The sequence below is a fragment of the Lepidochelys kempii genome, chromosome 12 (genome assembly GCF_965140285.1).
Source record: "Lepidochelys kempii isolate rLepKem1 chromosome 12, rLepKem1.hap1, whole genome shotgun sequence".
In the NCBI taxonomy this organism is placed as follows: domain Eukaryota; kingdom Metazoa; phylum Chordata; order Testudines; family Cheloniidae; genus Lepidochelys; species Lepidochelys kempii.
The window spans coordinates 30,979,738-31,003,170 of record NC_136391.1 but is presented as its reverse complement, the minus strand read 5'-3'; the positions used below and the strand labels follow the sequence as shown (position 1 = coordinate 31,003,170).

Genomic DNA, 23,433 nt, shown 5'->3' with positions numbered 1-23,433 from the left:
GCTGAGTTACTGAGTCCTCAAAATATGATTTAAAGACTTCAAGTTACAGAGAATCCATCCACCATTTACTCTAGTTTAAACCTGCAAGTGACCTGTACCCCATGCTGCAGAGAAAGGGGAAAAAACCAAACCAAACCAAAACCACCAAGAACAAAAGTCAGCCAATCTAATCTGTACATTTTCAGAATGATTGCACTCTACACTGTATGTTTAATATGGATTGCACTAACAAAATACAGTAACTCCTCACTTAATGTTGTAGTTATGTTCCTGAAAAATGTGACTTTAAGCAAAACTATGTTAAGCGAATCCAATTTCCCTATAAGAATTAATGTAAATGTGGGGGTTAACTTCCAGGAGGAAAAAAGATTGCCAGACAAAAAAGGCATTATATACATTTTAAACAAGCAATTTACTGCAGTAATAAGTTTTAAACAATTTTAAAGAAACAATTTAATACTACAATCATTGCCGAGTGTGAAGCCATGGGAGGTGCCCCTGCCTTACCCCACACAGGTGCAGCCCACTGGCACTGCAGACAATGAGGCAGGCAAGGAGGCTGAAGGTGCCATAGGCTAAGAGAAGCATATTGTACAGCAGCAGCTTCCTCTATTGTGCAAGCACCGGGAGCAGGGGGCTCAACCTTTGGCCCTCCCACTCCACTCCTTCCCCCAAGTCCCCACCTTTAACCCGCCTCTTCCCACCACCTCCACTTCACTCCTCCCCCCTACCCACAGCAATCAGCTGGTTTGCAGTGTTTGGGGTGGGGGAAGGAGTGAGGACGCTGAGTGCAGGCTCCCCCTCATTCCCCTGCCTCCTGCACGCTGCAAACCAGCTGATTACTGCGGGCAGGAAGAAGGCACTGATCCGTGGGGTCCACTGGTGGGTGGGAGGCGCTAGGGGGGACGGGACATAGAGGAGCTGATAGGGGGGCTGCCAGCTGTGAACAAAGCAGGCAGCCAAACGACATTATAGCAGAGCATTGCACAACTTTAAATGAGCATGTTCTGTAATGGAGCAGGGACGTAAGATCGAAACAACGTTAAGCGGGGAGCTACTGTATTTGGTTTGGAAGAATCTTGGGCCCAATTCTGGATGTCATTTATACTGGTGAAAATTTACTTCAGAGGTGGCTTTACCCTTGTTCCTGATTTACACTACTAAGAGTGAGATCAGAATCAGGCCTTTTGTGTTAAGCAATTTGGGCAAGTTAAATAGAGGAGGATCATAAGCCCTTCTGTGAAATGCCCAATAGAGGTTCTTTTGGCTGAAAGGCAGACTGTCCATTAAGTAGGGCTTTTTTATTTAAAAAAAAAAAAAAAAAAAAAAACTGAACAAAAACCCCTTGCCTCTCTTTTCCTCCACTCTGTCTCTGACTCCAACCTCCTGCTTCTTGTGCCATCTGAGTGATGCATATCACGTCTTCTGGCTGCAATCCTCTTTCTCTCACTAACAAGACCCTGGGGATGTGTGTGTTACAAATACCCACTTGTATAACAGCATAGCAACCTCTTTGATAAAGCATCTTTAAAACAAGTTTTATTTAATGAGTGTAGAATGTTCAGATGCTTGGACATGTGACGGTGTTGAGCATTTTAGACATGTCTCTAAGTCTGTATAAAAGGTGACAAACTGAAAGAAGGGACATGCTGTTCATATCACCCTTGAACTTCTGAGACAAAGTACACCATGAAGACCTTTATGCAATTGCCATTTGTAACCGAATCATGGTCAAACCACCTCAGATGGTGCTCAGATACCGTGTGGCTGGTTGTCATATTATAACCTCGATAGATTAGCATAGTATCCTTAAATCATGCAACTGGGGGGAAAAGCACAGCAGCATGGGTTAATTTTAGGCCCCTAGATTGTCAAGTATTGTGAAAATATCAACCAGGTCCTTTTAAAGTCAATGGGTTTGACCCTTGTAGAACTGGAAATGTACCCCAGAGGCTCAGCCTTAACCTTAAATTGCCACTTGAATAAAAAGATTTAATAGCACTAGTCTGAACACCTGTCCCTGAAGCATTCCACTGGCGGCTACTTAGTTGTTTATTGCCTCTTGTTTATGGTCTTTTGACCAGTTTTTGATTCTGATTCAAAAACAATTCGAACTGGTTTCAAATAAAGCTTAATGAGACACTATCAAACACGTTAGTAAAGGCTAGTTATATTAGATCAATTGCCCGCTCCATCAATTTTGTATCACCAACAAATTTAAAAAGCAGGTGCATTTGCTTAGCCTGCTAATGGGGTGTTAAGCTGATCCAGTGAGACCACAAGAAGTTATGGAAATGTATGTTAAAGTTAAATTGTGTTTAATTTCAGATACAATACAGGAGCCGGAAAAGCAGATTACAAACTTCTCACTGAACGATGTGTCAGGACTGGATTTTCAGAGAGGACTGGATTTTCAGAGAGACTCAAGGTGTTGGGTACTGCTTGCTTTTGAAACTCTGATTGTGGGTGCTGAGCACTTGAAAAAAAATCTGGTCATAAGTAGAGCTGGACAAACAAGATTTTTCGTTTGCTTGCCATTCCAAAATGCCACCCACCGTTTTCTTTTAATTTTGACCATTTTTAAAACAATTTGATTGTTAATAAAATTTAATGAGAAATTTTGAACCAAAATCTAAATCAATTGTTTGGATTTTTTTTTTTAATCTAGAACAATTTGGTGAAGTCAACATTAATTCACAAAATAATTTGGTGTCACTGACTACATTTTTTTGCTGAAAATTCCACCCAGCTCTAGGAATGATTTTCTTGAAAACCTGGCCCTTGTTCCACAAGATGCTTGCACTGATGCTTTAATTTCTCACTGAATCTGAACCGGAGTTTGTTTTTCAAGAGAGATTGAAGGGGAAAGCTACACCCAAAAAAGGCTGCACTTACACAGCCTTTTAACATGAAAAATAGATCTCTGAAGAATAGTGGTTAACAATGTGCCCTCATTACTCACATTTCAATTGCTTTTCTTGGCACAACTTATGTATACGCAGGAACCTCCATTCCCTCGTTGAATGGAGTCCAGCATTTTAAATCTGTGTTAAACTTGCAAAAACTTCATGTTTACTGGATCTCTGGTGGTATGATCTCTGAAAACCTGTTAATAAAACCTTCAGCACGCACTTGTGTTCCTGCACTAGGCATGGTACTCACACCGACTTCTTCTGCAATACTTCATGTTCTAAAGGCTTAAAAACGTTAGACATGACAGTGGTAAAAAACAGAGCTCATTCCTACTCGCTAATGTCAGTGAGTAATTTGCATCAAGGCTTGCTGCGCCAATTTTAAAAGTAAAATAATTGCTTGAGCCCCAGCATTTCTTCATTACAAATTCAGCACTGACTAAAGGCCAGGTTGCTGCATGTTTTTCACAGTATATGCTGGACTCTGATAACAAGTGTGAATTTTTGTGAGCTCAGTTTGATTTCCTCCTTTATTAATAGTTCGATTGAGTCTTGACCCTACACAGCTATGCGGGTGAGTAAGAAGCCCACATATTATATTCATGTAGGACTTTCTTGGATTGGGGATCTGGGCACAAGGAGGAGAGCAGGAGTTAAGCACCTGATATGGGAACAGGAGAGCTAAGACTCCATCTTCCCCAATGCACTAGCCAGCAGACCTGGCTGACTGCAGTAGAAATAAGCTGGTAGTGCAGTAGGAATATGCTACACCCTGGAAAAGAGCATAGTAGTAAGTTACCCTCACCACCACCAGAGCAAAGCCGTAACAGGAGGAATTGTGACTCTGCGGCACAACTTCTCACCACCCCCTGTGCGCCACCCCTTACTCAGGATTGAGCCAAATGGCTCAATCTTGCCCCTAACATGTATGTTCCCATCAGTTGCTGTGGGATTCACATGGATAAACCTCATTAATGCTAATAGGTAGAGTTAGCCAAAGAATGACAATTGAGTTTTGGGACAGCCTTTTGAGGTTTTGAAGTTTGTTTTGTTTTCATGAGAAATGGAAAAAAAAATTTGTGGAGGGGTGGGGGTGTTAAAAGGCTTTGTGCTGAAAAGGTGTGTCTGTGGAAGTGACCAGAGACTCCACTGTGGACCTCAGAAACCTTCCCAACAAAAACTTCCTCCGAATGGATGCATCTTCACAAACCATTTCAGCTTTGATGAAACAAAAACTTCCCTGACAGCGTTCACACCAGCTCTGCTGTTAGGAGTGTAATGGGGCAGGCTCCATCACCATTCTCACATACTGGACAGAGCTTGAAAGGTCTCTGGAGTCAGTGACAACTTTGTGTTATTTATTTACATTCCCATCACCAAACACCAAGACGGTGCTGTGCAGCAGTATTTCTAGTGCTTCTCTATGGTTCTTCCTTGGCCCTGTGGGAAAGGGCTAATACAGATCTCCATTTCTTGAGCTGTCTGAAAACGCTCCACACAGCTAGCCTGGGTCCTCACTCCTCCCACTTCCTTCCTGTGTCTTTTATATCCCCCACAGCTGGTGGGCTAATTGGTTTATCGGCCCTCCCAGTCTATTCTGCTAATTAGCTTGCATATCCCGAACCAGCTTTTTCCTGGGGAGCTGACTGATGCTGAGGTGATCACAATGCTGGCTCCAGTGCTCGCTTCCAGCACTCCGTCATAAGGAGATACACACAAAAAATCTCAAAAACACATTGAATATTTCTGAAGAGCTACAGGTCTCTCACGGCCTTAAAGAGAAGCAGCTCTGATGGATCCTGAACCTTAGCTGACTTAGGGTATATCTACCCTGCAGCTGGAACCATGCCTCCCAGCCCACGTAGACAGACACGCTAACTCTACTTGAGCTAGCAGTATGGACGCTGCGGTGCAGGCGTTGGTGCAAGCCAGCCTTTAGAGTACAAGCCAGCCTGCTCCCCTGGGTCCTTATTCAGGTGGCTAGCCCATGTCACAATGTTCACACTGCTATTTTTGGCATGCTAGAGCAGAGCTATCATGTGTCTGTCTACCTGGGCTAGGAGGCACATTCCCAGCTGTAGTGTAGACATACCTTAGGTACCCAGGTAAAGATTGTGTAGAGAGTTGTCACTTTGGATGGGCTATCACCAGCAAGAGAGTGAATTTGTGTGGGGGGAGCGGAGGGTGAGAAAACCTGGATTTGTGCTGGAAATGGCCCACCTGATGATCACTTTAGATAAGCTATTACCAGCAGGACAGTGGGGTGGGAGGAGGTATTGTTTCATATTCTCTGTGTATATATATAAAGTCTGCTGCAGTTTCCACGGTATGCATCCGATGAAGTGAGCTGTAGCTCACGAAAGCTCATGCTCAAATAAATTGGTTAGTCTCTAAGGTGCCACAAGTCCTTCTTTTCTTTTCAGGTAAAGATTGTTTCCCATATTGCTCATGAGAAAGATGCCGCTTTAACTGAGTGTCCAGTCAATGCGACTGGAACCTCAACTCTTTACATAGTGGCTCAAACCAAGAACGTGTGCCTCCAATCATATATATTTGGGCCAATTTTCTGCAACTGAACAAAACTCCAGTTGACATAAATGAAAGTTTTACTTGAATAAAGGGCTGCATAATTTTGCTCGGTGTTACCAAATTTAAAAACATTGTAACATAATACTCTTTTCAAAGGCCAGGAAACTCTCTCTTTGAGAAGCGATAGTTCTGAATACTCACTGAGGAATTGAGAGTATGCCGTAGGAATCTAACAACTTTGGAATCAGAAGCTGGACATGCCAAAGCCATGTATCGATTACGGAATGTCCCATAGATTTTCAGATGAAATCCTGGTTTCAGAGATTCCTTACCCGTGGAAGATATATCCATTCCATAAGCAGAAAGATCAAAATATAGACTGTGAGCACGGATCTCTGGAGTTGGCACCTATAAAGTGCAAAAAAAAAAAAAAAAGGGGGGGGGTGGAATATAATTAAGGGCTAATCTAACTAATGTATTCATTTCACAGATTCTACCTGATGACCCTCACATAGGATGCCTTGCAATGAATTAAATATTTAGAGAGTGAGGTTTTGTTTCCAGATAAGAAGAATTCAGAAAGTTACCCCATGCATTTTCATTGCCATTTCATTTCCTTCCAATGTTGTGCTAGATGGTTTTTCTTCATGCTGAAGGGTGAGAAAAGAACCCCTCTGGGATACTAGTATATTGTGTTTTCAGCGCAATGAACTTGCACTAAGAACATTAAAAGCAAACTGCCTTTTCCATAGGAACACAGCATAGTCCGGTGGACTGGGCACTGGTTCAGTCATGAGATCAAGGAACTTGATTCTACTTTTGATTCTGACATTGCCTTGTTGTGTGATCTTGTGCAGGCCACTAAACCCCTCTGTGCCTCAGTTTCCCCATCTGTTAATGGGGATAATGATACTTTATTCTTTTGTGAATGCATAAGGGCAAATTATTATTAGAGAATTTTTCAGTAATGCTGCAGGGGTGGGCCTTGTGTGTTATTAGAAATTAACTGCCTCAGAAAAGGAAAAATCTCTCTGGACATCACATAAAATGCAAAGTTAATTGTAACTTTTAATTAACTGAACAGGTTTATAATTTATAAGGCAGACAGTTATTTGAAGCTGCCTAAGCACTTTTGCTGGAGGGAGAGGGGGGAGGAAGAGAGACCACAAAATTCCTGCATGACTTGTGTCAATCGTAAATTACAAACATACACATCTTACACTATACATGTACAGGAAATTAATTTCACATTCAAAGACAAATCCATTGATCTGCAGGACCCAGATACATCACAATTTGTCCCACATAATAATGCAAATAAAAAATAAGTTCTGCTTGTGTTGAGACTATCCTCACTTGAGACAGTTCGACAGAGCCAGTTTTGTCAAATAGCCAGTCTTTGTTCCATATATTTCAGCTTGCTACTACAGCACCAGATTCTTCAGCCTTTACTCACAAGTGTAGAGTATTTGTTAAGGTGGGTAAGTAAAGGCTGATGTAGTCTGCGCCATCTCAGTGTGGCCAAATCCAGTGTGGCATGGGCTAGTGAGAGGAGAACTGGGGACCACGGCATGGCTTTCTTTCAGCCCCTTTGGGGCTCTGGGGAGAAATCCAGATGTGGAGCCTCCCTGTATGTTCCACGCTCTCCTGGACACCCCTATAAAGGTCTGTCCCACTCTAGCACTATAGAAACATTATAGATAAATCCCTATGGAGATTCTTACTGCTTATTGCTAGTTTAAATATGGTTGTTTTCTACTCCTGTGGAAAATTATTTAAATACTTCACTACTAAAGACTTTTTTTCTTATCCTAACTGTCCACTAGTTGTTGATGTTGGGTAAAATTGCTTCTTTATTTCTCAACATGACATTGCTCACGTCGCTAGGTATTTTTCTATATCTTCTCAGCCCTTGTCTTACACATGAATTATCACCATAACTCTCCCTTCCTCGTCAAAAAGAAAGATGGAAAAAGGCTTGAGGCCAAATCCTTCCCTCCAGTCTATGGTTCTCTACTGATGTCTAGAGCTGGTGACAGGGGTGCAGAATAGGAAGTGCAGAGGATGTCAATGGACTGCTCATGTTCTTAAATGAGCGTGTAAATGAGTGCAGGTCTGGGCCAAAACTCATTTCACAAGCCAGCAAGTCAGATGTAACAAACAATAATGACTTCCAGTCACTACCAATTGTATTAGACAGGAATCTGTTACCTAAAGATTAAATTAGGACTGTCGATCAATCACGCAAGTTAACCGCAACTAACTTAAAAAAACAACTGTATGCTCTTTGGGGCAGTTTGTGTGAGGACCACTTTGCAGATGCTACCCTAATGCGAACAAATAGGTTAACTTAGAGTCCCTCCTTGGCTTCTTTTTTGGTACTAAAACATTCCAGAAGTATTGGGAGCAGCCCAGAGACATTTTGGTAATATGCTTAGAATGCTAGTTATTTCTGCACACATGCAGCCTGATTTCCAGAGATGCTAAGCACTGCAAATTCTCTTCAAAGTCAATGGGCACTTGGCAATCTGAAAATCAGGCCAATGCAATATTTGTAAGGTTATGGAAGAACAACAACAAAAAAAGTGCCTGTGAGGGTTAAAGTTCTTGTGATTTATGAGTGCTCTTGGAAGGATTCTATTTTAGTTAGTTGGTAAATGTCGATTTCACCAAACACACAAACTGCTGAAAAAATATTTCTATCGATAATAATTGAAGTTTACAGATAGGCAGAGTAAAAATAATGCTGCTTGAGAACTTAAAGTTTGATTTAAGGATGTTTACAGTACTTTGTATTGTTTGACACGTGAGGTTGACAATTTGTGTTTTTATAGTTATAAAGCTTTATTTTTTTTACTCTTGATGTCAATAAAATGGTTTCACTCCCCAGATTGTTTGAGCTCACCAAAATTTCCCACAACTGTGAAATGTATATAGATAGAAATTTTAAAAATGCTTAAAAACAAACATTGGTATTTATTGCAATTATAAAAAAATTGAATTATGCTCAGCCTACCTATGAGCTCTCTTCTCAGAGTCTTTGTCCCTGGATAATGAACACTATGTCCTGAGCCTTGATAAAGCTTGACATTTCCCTTCCTATTCATCCACGGCTTGTTTCTTTCCTCTCAAAGGATGACGGGATTAACACAGCAATACTAATAAGCAATGCATGGAAAAGGCAACTGGCATAGTGTGCCATGTGTCTATTCTTGTCATCTTCCCTTAATATTCTAGCAGTCAAACGATCCACTGCACATGGTAATCATTTTCTCTAATCAGCTGTTCCTTTATGTAATTTTGTTCAGCCCTACTTACTGTATTTGCCAAGAAAGTTGAATATGAAGCTGTGGGGGTTGTCTATTTTTCTTAATATTGAAAATAAATTAATTTGAACTCAGGCAACAAAATAATAGCAAAAACATGTTATCCATTATGTAACATTCATAACCTTACATAAGGTATTGATGAGGTAAGGAATGATTAATATACATGTTTTAATACAGGGTTATTCAGTTGTTACAGGGCCCAACTGGTCAGTAAGTTGCTTATAACCGTAAGACCTTCTACCAATCTACAACACATACTCCTCATGTGTCTGTAACATGTTTAGAACATCAATCAATCATTTATTCACCCTTTATAAAAAGCCTTTTAAAATATACCCCAGAATATAAAGTGTGACCTATTTAACTCAGTGGGAAAAATACTTTGCAAGCAAACTCTAGGAAAGTAAGGAAATGTCAAATGGCAGCATAAAAGCCCTTAAATCCCCTATTTATTTCTATAGTATAGAGCATCATACAGCAGATGGGAGTAAATAACTGATAGCAAAGAGTGTTCTTCTCATTACCTGCCTCTGATCAGGCCTCTCAATAGCTGCATTTGCTCCATAAGCATTACAGGATTCCACAATATAATCTGGACTGATTCCGAGAACTGAGCTTGATTCTCCACAGGATCCATCTGCTATCACAATTATTTTTGGCCACTCAGAGGCTAAACTCTTCCTTATAAAGTCATCTGAGAACTGAAAGAAAAGGAGAGTTGACCGTAAGTGTTGTATGTCGACCTATTACAGTAAAACACAGTATTGTGGCCTAAGGGGTTTTTAGAGCTGTCCTTCAAACAAATTTCATAATGATCAAACACAGCCACAACAGTTGTTCCCAAACAATATTCTCAAACATATATTGTAAATGGAAAAGTACAACTCTAAATGATAGAATTAATGCGTCTGACAGTTTTGCCAGTATTTCTGAGCACCCACTGCTCTAGTTCACCTGAAATTGTTAAGCAATTCTGTATTGATGTTCATATATGAAATATCTGACTAAACTTCGATATAAGGTAGCTGTGGCAATATCCGATTTAATAGCATTAACAATTGTACATATCAGTTGAAACTGTTATTTCTTTAAAGCACAAGCTAAGAGTTTCAAATAACAGAAAAAAAATTTAGAATGTTATGAAATGAAAGACAAAAAAAACCGTAAACAATTTTGAAAGATTTATAAATTCACAAGAGAGCGCGGAACGGAGGTAAAAATAGCCTGGGTTATGCAGGAGTTCAGATTAGCTCATCAGAACAATCACTTCCGGCCTTCAGACCTCTTAGCCAGATCCTCTGCTGGTGTAAAATCAACATAACCAATTTACACCAATAGAACTTACAGAACTGATTCTGATTTACACTTTAATGCATAATCATGAATAAAATGGGGGAATGTGCCCAATATAATGGGGAAACATTCAGCCTTGGCATAACTCCATAATCCCTGGAGTTCACCACACAAATTTGACCCCAAAAGTGGACATATTCAACCACTTTACTTTTGCTTCTATATTTTAGCCCATTGATTATTTAATACTTATACTGCTGCATCACACCTTTCTGTTCACATAGGGCTAGATTGTGTAACCCCTATTCATTCTGGTGACCACCTATCTGTATAAGTAGTCTATTCTCTGCAGGTTCCTATACTGCAGTCATCACCTTCCAGTAGCACATTAAGCCACAATAATAGGCAGCATGTTTAAAACAAACAAAAGGATGTATTTTTTTCACACAACACGCAGTCAAGATGTGGAACTCTTTGCCAGAGGATGTTGTGTAGGCCAAGACTATAAACAGGGTTCAAGACTATTAGCCAGGATGGGAAGGGATGGTGTCCCTAGCTTCTGTTTGCCAGAAGCTGGGAATGGGCAACAGGGGACAGATCACTTGATGATGACCTGTTCTGTTCATTCCCTCTGGGGCACCTGGCATTGGCCACTGTTGGAAGACAGTATACTGGACCTTTGGTCTGACCCAGTATGGCCATTCTTATGAAGAACATATATCATATGTTTGTCCTCTCATCCCCTCCTTGGGGGGGGGAGGGGCATGTGCAGTGTTGTATCTTGTTTTGGTAGGGTTTTCAGGGATTTTATTAATTTTGTTTAGGTTCCCCCGTCTACCTCCTTCCCACCCCCATTTTGCACTCTGGCTTGCGTAAAGCTTATGACAAGGAGCACTATCTTATAATTATTGTATATTTCATGTTAGAGTTTTCAGAACAATAAACCCACTTACATCTAGTTCACTGACACACTCATGGTTTGGCCTTGCTTTTTATTGGTGAGGGTGCAAACAAACTTAACTGGAAATGCCAGTTTGGCTTGAACTGTTGCTTAATTATATAGTACTGGTACTTGCTTTCACTAGTTAGATCTGATATATCTCTGTACATAATTTCAAATCAGATAAGATGAAAGTAGCAAAAGAATCTTTGTTTGCTTGACTGTTCTTAGTTATTAACCCAGTGGTCTTATCTTTGTGTTTGCCATATATGACCTTTTGTTCACCATAAAGCTCACATTTAAAATGATCTATTTATGTTAACTATGAAAATGGTCAAATAAAACCAACAACTCTAGAGCAACAGAGGCAGTCACCCATGAACAAACATCTCAGAAGATTGTAAAGCTGGAGCCTGTATCTTTGGTTTTTCGGAGTTGGAGACATTTATTGCCTATCACTACTGCTGCTGCTATGCAGTTATCGCTTATATAACCTTAAATTTTCCCATTAGCTTTGTTTCTGCTCTGCATTATGAAGCAACATTTTACTCAATTTCTACCTTTGCAGCACTAGGCACAATTAAGGATACGATTTAGTCATGGAGGTCACAGATTTTGTGATTTTAACAAACCTCCGTGACTTCTTCAGCTTTAGACCCCACCACTACAGCTGTGGCAGGTGCTGGTGCCCCTTCCCCCTCAGGGCGGTGGGGATGTTAGTCTTCTGTCTCCCTTGTAGTCAGCCCTCCCTCCTCCCCACTGTTATTTTTAGTAAAATTCATGGACAGGTTGCAGGCTTCTGTGAATTTTTGTTTGTTGCCCGCAACCTGTCTGATTTTTTACAAAAAATAACCGTGACAAAATCTTAACCTTAGGCATGATACATATAAATTTGCATCAGGGCTGGAAGTTTGCTTTTTTTCCTTCTACTTCTCTACCCCCCTCATAAGATAAAACATTATAAACATATTATTAGAAACAATAGTATTATGGACATGCCTAGAGGCCCCATTGTGCTACCCACTATACAAACACAGCAAGAGACTCAAAGAGGGAAAGCGACTTGCCCCAAATCACATAGCAGGTCACTGGCAAAGCCAAGAATAGACTACAGATCTCTTGGATCCCACTTCAGTTCTGTAATCACTGCCATGTTGCCTCTCCAAAAAACTAATAGTATAAAATGACCAAGAGTGCAAGATCAATCTAAATACATGCCAGACTATTTCAGACTATAAAATTTCTTAGCTAACATTTTGTCTATGTGCTGAATGTCATCATGAAGAAGTTTTCCAGCAATAGGAATTAGCTTCCAAAACCAACTGAGCACATGTAAAAAGAAAAGGAGTACTTGTGGCACCTTAGAGACTAACCAATTTATTTAAGCATAAGCTTTCGTGAGCTACAGCTCACTTCATTGGATGCATACTGTCCGATAAAGTGAGCTGTAGCTCACGAAAGCTTATGCTCAAATAAATTGGTTAGTCTCTAAAGGTGCCACAAGTACTCCTTTTCTTTTTGCGAATACAGACTAACACGGCTGTTACTCTGAAACCTGAGCACATGTAATACACCATCCTCCCAACCCAGGTGTTTCTTCCTCACACCTAAAGGTGTTCTCCTTTTGTTCAAGAGGTAGAGACTTGTGTTTGATGCTAAAGGGCCTGGGTTCTTCCTTGCATGTATGTCTGTGGCCAGAGTTTGTTATATGGGTACAATAGTGATATGTATGCCTTTTTTTTTTTTTCATACAGATGCCAGAAGGCTCTAAGAGTAATTAGTACAGTTCCACAAAGAAGTAACAGCAAGGGAGAGGGAGAGATGTACAAGAGACAAGAGGTTGGGGTTCCCCCCCCCCAATCTGAGAGTTTCAGTGAGATGAAGTCAATGATATTGGGAGGCTATTTGAGACAAAAGGAATTGTACAAGAGAAGACTCTTGGTTCCAAAGAGGCCACATTGTGCAGAAGAATGGTTGAGGAACTCAGTGCTAGATGAAAAGAAAGGAAGGATGTGAAGAAAGGAGGAGTCCTTGAGGTAGGTTGGAGCCAGTCTATTGTGGCATATAAAAACAAAACACTTGGAGGCCTTACCTCATTCTTCTTATCAAGAAAGTACTCCAAGGAAGCGTTTACTTTCCCAGCCTCCTTTCCCTGTAGGCTACCCTTTATACTTTTTAAAAACATGTGCATCATACATGTACATTTGGTGTTCAGAACAAAAAATAATTTCTTCGGCACTGCTGCTTATTCCATTCTACAGATCAACTACTAGGGATGTTGGAGAATGATTTAGTGTGCCTGCTCCCCTCAGTACATAAGTGTCATGCTCTCTTTGATGGCTACCACATCTGGCAGCTGGGGATACTCCTTAAACCAGGTCTTCAAAAGAAATTGTGAATTCTAGCAACACATTAGGACCTGACTGAGAGGCATTGACTTCAATGTGAGTTGCATTTGCTCAGTACCAGACAGGATCAGGTCTATCATTTGGAAAACGTCATGTTTGAAATCAAACTTATCTGTTATATTGCAAGAAATTGAACATTAATCATGCTTTAATTTGTCCCCATTAGCTGAAAATTATCCCATGTCCGACAAACAAACAGCCAATACCGAGAGAGTCTTCCTGTTTGTTAATATGCAAATTAACAAAGTTAATACTCTAAAATTAAAGAGTATGCAATACTGGATCAAAGCCTCAGCTGGTGCATAGTTCTGCTGACTTCAGTGGAACTACACGGATTTATACCAGCCAGGATTTGGACCAATTTTCTTTTCAATCTGTACTCTGTTTTCATAAGGTCACAGAGTGAAAAGCCTTGTGCGAACATAAAATATTATTAGATGTGTTTATATAATGTATCATGAGTTGGATTGGATGATGAGAGATTGGTAATGTGCTATATTCATATTTAGTCATTACTGAGCTGAATTTAGCATAATCCGATAGCAATTTTGTTCTCAAGCCCAGTTTCTGGATAGGTGTTGATATCACAAAGCCACTTTCACAGTTGTCACCCTTGTTTACAGTCTAATAAAGGTCAAGGCTTGAATGGACAAGGAGAATAAAATAGCCCCTTGTAGAGTAGTGGACGAGCCCCTATCCAGAGAAGATGAATAATAGCCTCAGTGACAGTTTCAAATCACTTTTTTCAGGGCTTTCTTTTATTGATTCTAAACAAAAGATTCCAGACAAAAACAAGCCACTCAGAACAGTAGGTTCCAATGGCCAGAGACCGGTCCAACTTCTTAGCCAGCTGGGAAGGGAAGACATACTCTTCCCCTTAGCTAGCTGGTGGCACAGCTACTTCTCAATCTTTATATCATTTGATGACCCATGTGACAGACAGGAGTCTGGAACCTCTCATGCACTGGGACAATGACAATGTTTAATGATGTCAAGATGAACACTTTCCCCTGCTGATTTGAAACTGGCTCACAATTTTGCATCTCCGTCAATATAATTGAACAAGAATGGGGAGGATATTATTTCTCCAAAATAGGAATTGTGGAATATTGGGGCAGATCCAAAGACTGGATTGATTTCAATGAGGTTGGTATCAAAAATGTACAGGACTTGATCCAGCAAGGCAATTGCTTAAGTTTACATGGGTAGTCCCCCAATGGAGAGCTAACCACTGAATGCAGCGGTACTACTCACGTTTCAATACTCTGCTTGATCAAGGCCTTAGTGAGGGACTAATAAGAGTTTAGGCAAATATTGGATAGGCTAGTGCGATGTAAGCATTCCTCACATAGCTCTGTCAATGCATTAGAATTGTGACCATCAGCACTCCCTGCTATTTCATGTCTAGGACTCACTTTCAGCACAGATGTCTTAATGCTTGAATTCTGCTAATGTATGTGGTGGGTTGTGCATGTGTTTAGTTGTATTTGTCCACAGGGGATAAGAGAGGAGATCAAGCTTGTTTGAACTGAGGTCCCTGGAGCTGAATATCTTAATCCTCAATTGGGTAGGATGCATTTAACCAAAGCTAGTTCCATTGTTAAACCTGGACAGTCTTTCTAAATTATGCTCGCATCCAAACTGAACCTTCTGAGGTCACCCTTCAGTATATCTGTTCCCTGCTTAATTAGATGCTGGCTACAGTTTGTTTAGTGCCTTCAATCTTTATATTTTTCCACTTTGTTTACTTTAGCTGGCGGAGACAGATTACGCTACTAAATATATAAGATGGTAATTAGTTTAACAGTATGTTAGATTTATAGATCTGTTCAACAACAACAACTCATTATTGGCTAAATTAATCCTGTAATGTACACTAACTTAATTTCATACATGCTGAAGTAAATATGAAATGGCAGTGTGTCAATGTAACCCTTAACATAATGTCATCTGACTCATTACACTGGAATCAAGAAAACATATGCTGCCTGGAATCTAAAAACAACATAATAGCAAAAATAAAGATTGCTTGTAATAAAATAAATTATGTTGACCTATTTTTCACCATACAAAGGAAGATACAGAACAAGTTTCAGATTGCCAGTTACTGTCCATTAACTGCAGTTCTGGCTAAACATTACAGGGCTAGCTCTGAGGATGGTCTGATGGCTAAGGCTGTGGGCTGGGACCCACAAGATGTAGGTTTCTATTCCCTGCTCTGTCACAAACTCCATGTGTGACACTCATCGACACACTAATCTTTCTGTAGCTCAGTTCCTCATCTGTAAAATGGGGATATCATCTTTCCTTTGTCTGTTTCAGTTGTAAGCTCACTGGGGCAGAAACTCTAATTATATACAGCACCTAGCACAAGGTGACCCTGATCTCAGTTACACTACAGTAATTCAAAATCGAAGAAGTCCTACTTTAAAAAAAGTTAATCCTGAAAAATTAATTTTTAAGCTTGTTTATTTTTGTCAACAAGCTAGTTGTAATCCTGTCCTGACAACAATATATACTTTCCCCTTCTCCTCCTGGGGACCCGATGCCCCTACCCCGCGAAGCTTAACAAATAAAAACTTTTGACCTACTCCAGTAATCATGTTTAAATAGAAAAAGGGTTTCAACTAAGTAGAAATTCCCACTGAAAGTCAATTTTTAACAAAATATATGGGGGGAGTGATTGTCAAAAACCTGTCCTCCAAAAACCCAAGCAACCCGCTCCCCCCCCCCCAAATATTTGGAAACCAACATTTTTTTTGAAAATAAAATGATGAAAAGCTCAAAACATTGCAAAGTGAACTTCTGAGAAAAAACATTGTCCCTCCCCCCCGCAAAAAAAGTGTGCACAGGAGCCAGAACCATTTCCCAACGACCTCTTCCAGAGAAGGCATCCCACACTTCAGAGACAGGAAGGTAGCACTCCACACCCAGAACACCTTTCCTCTCTACCTTTTCCTCTTTCCGTGTATTTTGCTCCAATAAGGGAGGCATCCTGGTGATGATCCCTCCCTTCCCTCCTTAGCTGGGGGGGGGGGGCTGCTGCACAGTTCCTTCCTAACGACTGGGACACAGAACTCCAGGGGCGGTCCCTCCCCCAAGCCGTGGGCCCAGTCCGGTAAGGTGCTGGCCCCCTCCTCACCCAGTTCCGTGGGACCAAATCGAAGGATCGGGCCCTTTCTGAAGGAAGTTGGGGCGGCGGGGGGAAGCCGGCGGGGACAAGTTTACTCACTAGCCCTCAGAGGCGCAGTCCTGCACCCCATTGGCAAAAACAGGGCCCAGTGAGTCTAGTGGGTCAGGCCCTAGCCCCCCTCCCCTCCTAAGGAGTCAGAGGGGAGGGGGCGTAAGGGGCAAGCCGAAGTTAGTCCCCAGGCAGAGCCAGTGTAACTCGGCGCTGCAGTGCGGACTGCAGGGAGCCGGGGACTTGCCTTGGTGCCCAGCAGGATCCGGATCTCCTGCCTGTACTTCTGCTGCTCCAGGATGCTCAGCAGGTGCTCCTGGAAGACGCCGATGCGGGTGAAGAAGTGCTCGTTGTCCCAGCAGCCCTCCATGTTATCGAAATCCACCCCCAGGGCCAGCAGGAACCGGACGCTGCGCGGCTGCAGGGCGATCTGCTGGGGTCTGCAGAGCAGGGCTGCCCGGCAGCGCTCGTCCAGCAGCGTCAGCTTCAGCACCTTGCCCGAGCGGACAGCGACCAGCGCGGCCGTCAGCCCCGCGGGGCCAGCCCCCACGATCAGCACCGAGACCCTCGCCCTCCAGTGGCGGAGCCTGTCCACGCTCACCTTCACCGCCACGTACAGCAGCACGGCCAGCAGGGTGCTCAGCGCCGTGTCCAGCGCCAGGCGCTCGTACTGCGCGTCCAGGCGGCCGCCTGCCTCCTCCATGCTCCCCGCCTGGCCAGCGGACCCCGGCGCCGGGGCAGAGGAGCGGCTCCCCCGGTCTCCGCTCCCCACCCCCTGACCCAGGGAAGCGCCAGCCCAGGCGCCCACGCCCCGGCAGCGGCGGATCCTGCTGCACCCGAGCCCCGCCGGTCGCTCCCCCTGCTGCACCGTTCGCCTCTACTCCTCATTCCCTGCGGCTCCCAGCACGATCCCCCCTCCTGTTCCCTGGTGAAATCAAGGGCCCTCCTCCTCCACTAGGCAGCCAGGATAAACAATGGAGGCGGTGCCACCCAGTTCCCTTGGGTCCCACCTCAGGGTGGTACCCTTACCCCAAGGGGTCAGTTTCTCAGCGCGGCAGGGGGACCTGGCGTAGGCGGGGAGCTTTGGCGGAAAGTCAGGCTGGATCGACCCGGAGCCTGCCGGTTTGTGGGGGCCAAGCCCTGAAACTGTACAGTCAGAACCAGAGGATCAAGTCAGGCCGCTGCTGCGGCGCCAGGGAACTCCAGCCTCGCCCCCACGCGTCCCGGAGCAGGAGGGCTGCGAAAGCAAACCAGAGCCAGTAGCGGGATGCTGCCGCGTTTCGGTGCCGAGCCCTCCCCTTCTAATATCTAAATAAAGACAGTCTCGCTTCCTCCCTCCCTCCCCAATTCTAGACCCTGACACATCCCCGCACATTAAACACTAAAAAACCCAGACCCGGCCCCTGGCTGGATCTGGCTCCTCCCTGGCAATTGTTGGCTCCAAAGTATACACTGTAAAAAACACAAGTGAAGCTGCTCTGCCGTCGGGGGGGCGGGGGGGGGTCTGTCCTGCAGCCTGCTGTAGTGGCGAATCTCATTGGGAAAGCGCTGGTCTGCTCTGTGGACTCTGCTCGAGGAAGACACGTTTTCATCACGATCCTGCAACATTTTCACTGTCTAAACGGAGAAACCAGATTTAGCAGCTAGGAGCGCACTCAGCAATCTAGACGCCGGTTGCAAAGCGATGGAGTAGCAGCACCAAAACGTACAGACAGCACCTGGAGCCCGCGGGCTCCGACAACTTTTTCGGTTTGTTGGTTGGTTTTTGAACCCTCCCACCGCAAATTAAGCACTCGTACTCAGATTTAGGGGCAGATTCTCCATGTTGAGGGTACAACTTCGTAGCAGGGGGGCAGAACACATGTCAGAGTATGGCAGGATCCAAGTAGATCCAGCAATTACCCGCTCCCCAGCGTGAGTTTCTTCTGCCACCGCGGGCTGCTTTAGACGCTGACAGGAGTCATCCATCTCAGCCGGTTTCTTTCGCCGGGGCGCAGGCGCAGATTGAGCTCCAAGCGATGAGCTTGGCGCAAGGTGATTTTCAAAAGCGGCGTCAGCAGGGAACCAAGCCACCCTCCATTGCTGTGACAGCTTGTCAAGCTGCAGAAGCGAAGCGTGCCTGAAAGAGCAAAGCAAGACAAACGTGCAGCTTCCGGCTCTTTCTGTACGGTGGATCACCGAGCCAGCATGGTGTTTGCTAGATGCACCGGGTTAGCTGCGCGTGAGCAAGCAACGAAACTGAGGAGCAAGCACGACAACGTGTAGCCAAGAGGGCAACAAAAACGTTTTTCCCCTACCTGGGAGAAACTTCTCACTACGGACTCTTGACTAGCAGTCACTGCGCGTGCCTGCCTCCCGTGGCCAAATGCTAAACCCATGGAAGGACAGTCCTCACTGCTTTCAGACCATGTCTTTGACCATCTTCCAGCAAGCACAGCTCAGGAACAGGAATAATGGAAGATCATTGAATAGCATCTGTACTTGGTCCAGTTGGGGCAGGCTTTACCACTGCTCCTTATTCAAGGATATTTAGGGTCAGGAGGGAATTTTCCCCGGGGTCAGATTGGCAGGAACCCTGGGGATTTTTCTCCTTCTGCATCATGGGGCACTTGCTGAAGTGGGTGCGTGAGGGTTTATGTTCCGCAATGTGCAGGTCAGATTAGAGGAGCACAATGATCCCCTCTGGCCTTGAAGTCTATGAGTAAGGATGGAATTTTTACCTTTGGCTGAAGGATGACAGATTCTTCCAGCTTTGGTAGGTCTGGACTTCTCTTGCCAGTTGGACAATGTTGCTAGTCACCACACCAAAGATTTAGGATGGAATCTGGTCAGATCGGTCTCAGTCTCAGGGTTGTGAGCAGAGTGGTTAAAGAAGAAGAAAAAAATAATCAGAAGAAAAAAGCACAATGTTCTCCCCATCTTTTTTTCACTGAAATTTTGATCAAAGTTCTCACTGACATTTTAACATTTCAGATACTTAAACCAGCTCTATAGATGGTAAAAGAGTAGAAAAACATTTCAATTATTTTTTGTCAAATTTTGTCCCCCCTTTTCTTGCCAAAACTGGAAATTGTGTAAAATGTTAATTGAAAAACAGAAACATTGACATTTTGACACACTAGCTGACCAGCTTTGTCCAATCCCATGAAGAATGTGTCTATCAGGGTTCTTTGGCTCCACAGCCAGTGGCTCCTATCACCACTATAGGACATTGTCTGATGCTGGTTCTTGGAAGCAGCTAGTTCCTGATGATGGATTCCATCTCTGCTCTGGGAGCATTAAAATGGGTTGACACCACATGTGCCCAGCAAAAGGATAAAACAACAACATCATTGCAGAGACCTGTCTGCCTTTGAACAGTTCGCCGCACCCGTCTGAATCCCAGTGGTGGTAGCAATTTCCCCTCACTCCCTGTATCAGTAAAACAACTTTAAAGCAAGCTACAAACATGCTGTGTTACACCAGCCATGTCCTTTAATGATGTACAATAAATCCTTCAAACTGAGCCTATTTTATCTGAAGCTTTTATCATATTTGGGATTTACTGGACCAGGCATAACCTAGTTTTTCAAAGTGCTGACCTTGGTCTTGTTTGCTGTCATTTGAAGAATAACCTTAAAATGTGCTTCTATTGTGAGAAGAGGCTGTGTAAAAATGGCACCTTTTTATTTGGATCTACTCCTTAGGTGGAGTCAGAAACATTTCTGCTGTTTGGGATAGAAATATGTATTACCTGTTAGAGGTGGCACAGCCAACACAAGACTAAAAGCTGGATTGTGCTCTGGCTCAACTAAAAGCTGGATTGTGGTCTGGCTCAACAAAATTGTTCATTCAGTTCCAATTGCAGGGACCAAATGGTGTCCTCATGTATACCTTTTAGTGCAACCCTGCTGAAAGCAATGGCACTGTACTCATTTAACTAGGGGCAGAATCTGGGCACGCATTAACTGGAAAGAAAATAGCTTGAGTTTCAAATTCCAGGTTGAGTCTGCAGGGCTGCAGTCCTTTCCTGGGAAGAAGTCCTTGCGAGATCGCAGAGAAAAGGCAGTGAGCCTATCCTAAAGATCTAGATATATCAAGCCTTATTAAAGCCAAATGTAGGGGGTTGTTTAATGAGCTCGCCCAGGAAAGATAAATGTGATGTGTTATTAATTTGCTAATTGTGTCACACATGAACCCAGGCTTCATCTTCATGCAGGGAGAGGGAAGGAATATTTGGGAAGAAGATTAGGGATTTCCAAAATTCATTTTCATCTATCCATGATTTTTCAATTTAAGAGCAAAGCTTCAGGGGTCCACTTATTAAATATATTCAATAGTACGGGCTACTGTTTTCATCTACAAAAGGCTTCTTCATAACTGCATGGTATGCTTCCACCTGCTCTTTCTTCTGTATTGCAGACAAATATGTCTAGATTTAACATTCAGAAAAATGCTCTCAGAAATCACATAACTAGCTCTTGCATTTATACTAATGCTTCATAAGAATAAACCCACCTCAGCATTCTTCTATTCTCTGTAAAACACCTCTGTTCAGCAAACAATGTGGTTGAAATATAATCAAGAAAAGCTTATTCATAGCAGAGAACCAATTACAATACATCAAAGGTGCTTAATTAGGTTTTTGCAATTCACTTATCAGACCCATTGGTTAGTCTCTAAGGTGCCACAAGTACTCCTTTTCTTTTTGCGAATACAGACTAACACGGCTGTTACTCTGAAACCACACATTTAATGTTGTTTTGTGGTAGTTGCCTTTACAGCTGCTTGTCCTTTGCAGTCTATTTAGAAAGAGACAAAAGCCCAGTATAAAATTGACAGAAAAGTTATTGTCCATAGAAGCAGACACTTTACAGAATTCATTAGAAGCCCCTATTGGGCTGTCAGTATCATATTAGTTGCAATAAGCAGCCAGCATTAAAGATCTGATCCAGAGACTATTAAGGTCAGTTGGAGTCTTTCCATTGCCACAGGTTTTATTTCCAAGACTGTTTCACTGTTGTAAAGCGCTTAAATACCCCCATAAGCCAGTCTTTAGATATACTATACTATAGAATGCTAAGGGCCCAATCCTGCTCCCACTGAAGTCACTGGCAAAATGTCTATTGACTTTGATGGGGGCAGGATCAGGATGTAGAGAGGGTACACAGGGGCTGGAACTATGGGTGTGGCGGGTGCTGCAGCACCTCTTAACTTGGAGTGGTTTCCATCATACACAGGGTTTACAGTTTGGTTCAATGGCTCTCAGCACCCTTACCATACAAATTGTTCCAGCACCCCTGAGAGGGTAAACTGTATTCAAGGGGATTACAATTTATCTAGTAGTTAGGTTTTCAGGGACTGGTTCCAGCAAGAAATAGTGCCAAATTAATTTGCATGTGAGGTCGCAAAAGTCTAAAACCATTTAAAACTGCATGAGGCAATCTAATGTACAGTATCCTTTTTCCATTGTCCCCAACCTTGACTACTAGACCTAGTCTACACTAAATTTATACTGATATAACTGTCAGAGGAATGCTTTTTTTCTGATTTAGTTATATTGTTAAGCCATGCAGATGTATTGGAATAAGAGTTCCTTGTATTGGTATAGGATAAGCAATGCTGGTTGTAAGCACTTTTATACGGATATAACTATGTCCATACTTGGGAGAGTTTTGGGGCTTTATGCCAGTAATATTTTTAGGGGAATGCAGCAGAGTTGCTGCTGCATCACACTCTCAAGTAGGTGGATGTGGGATGATAGTAGCTGTGTCCCAGTTTCCCGGCTTGTGTTTTGTGGCCTATTCAGGCCACAGGAATGGCCTGATTTCCGGTCAAGACACATTCAAGTATTTGATCCCTTCTGGGGCCACAGCATCCTTGAACACAGGGGTAGTCAATAGGCAGACTGCAGGACAAATCCGGACCACCAGATGCTTTTTATTTACTTATTATTGTTGTTATTGGGTTTTTAAAATTATTTTCTCAGGAGTCTGGACCTTGATTAGACTTGACCAAGACATTTGGACATTGACAAAAAATAATTGATTACCCCTGGTTTTAACACAGCCAGCAGAAATATAAAGACAACTAAACCTTCAGCCCGAATCGGGCTCAGCTGGCCATCATTCTCCTTCATAGGAGACCCTCATCTAAAGTATAATATCCTCACAGCAGCAGGCTGTCTACTTCTCTGCTCTTCCAACCTTCTACCAGGCCCCTTCCCACAAGTGGGAGCTCACTATCTTCTCTCTCCCTCCTCTTTTAAACCCATCCCCTTCCCCTGCCCAGACCCTCCTTAGGTGCAGTCAATTCTGGTGCCTGTGTGGGGTCTACACCCTGTCACATTGAGACAAGCCTTTACACACACTGGTATGTGGTTACTTTTAAGCATCTTTACATTGCTCTGCCAGTATACAAGGGCCATACAGTAGGTGGGAATGACATTTAATTATATGCTGAAGGCCCTTTATGCTGCCCAAGCAGTGCGGGGGAGCTGTAGTATAAGTAAGGCCAAGTTCACATAACTGAAAAAAAAATAGTCAAAATAAACAGTGTTTATGAAGGGTTGTTTTTCTAAAAAAAACAAACCAAATGTCTGAGCAAACTAATAGTTCACCTCAAAACTGGGTTCCCCCCCCCCTTCTCTCCATATGTACATGCTAGAAGGCACTGGATTCACAAGGATATGCTGATACCCAAAGAAAGACTGGCTTATTGGGATTTCTCAGAATATGCTACAATACACAGAACTGACAATCCAATTCTAACCAGACATCTGCCAAAGCTTTGGATTTTTAAACTACCTGCCATTCATTTGTATTTCTGTAGCACCGACAGGTCCCTTGTCAAGCATCAAGGC

At 42.9% G+C, this 23,433-nt stretch overlaps 1 protein-coding gene and 1 long non-coding RNA gene across 2 annotated transcripts in view; one reads left to right on the top strand and one right to left on the bottom strand.

The window, feature by feature from the left end:
- Nucleotides 1-3,150, top strand: part of LOC140896345 (uncharacterized) — a 28,483-nt gene extending 25,333 nt beyond the window's left edge. Inside the window, exon 2 of the long non-coding RNA XR_012154522.2 lies at nucleotides 2,329-3,150. This is a non-coding gene — a long non-coding RNA (uncharacterized LOC140896345). The remainder of the gene's footprint in view (nucleotides 1-2,328) is intronic.
- LOC140896341 (uncharacterized) overlaps nucleotides 1-17,830 on the bottom strand; it is a 35,906-nt gene extending 18,076 nt beyond the window's left edge. Inside the window, exons 1-3 of the mRNA XM_073308009.2 lie at nucleotides 16,840-17,830; nucleotides 9,295-9,471; nucleotides 5,643-5,849 (exon numbers count right to left, since the gene is read on the bottom strand). Coding sequence (XP_073164110.1) covers nucleotides 5,643-5,849; nucleotides 9,295-9,471; nucleotides 16,840-17,295 — 840 coding nt within the window. The 5' untranslated portion in view covers nucleotides 17,296-17,830. The remainder of the gene's footprint in view (nucleotides 1-5,642; nucleotides 5,850-9,294; nucleotides 9,472-16,839) is intronic.
- Nucleotides 17,831-23,433: the final 5,603 nt, after the last annotated feature.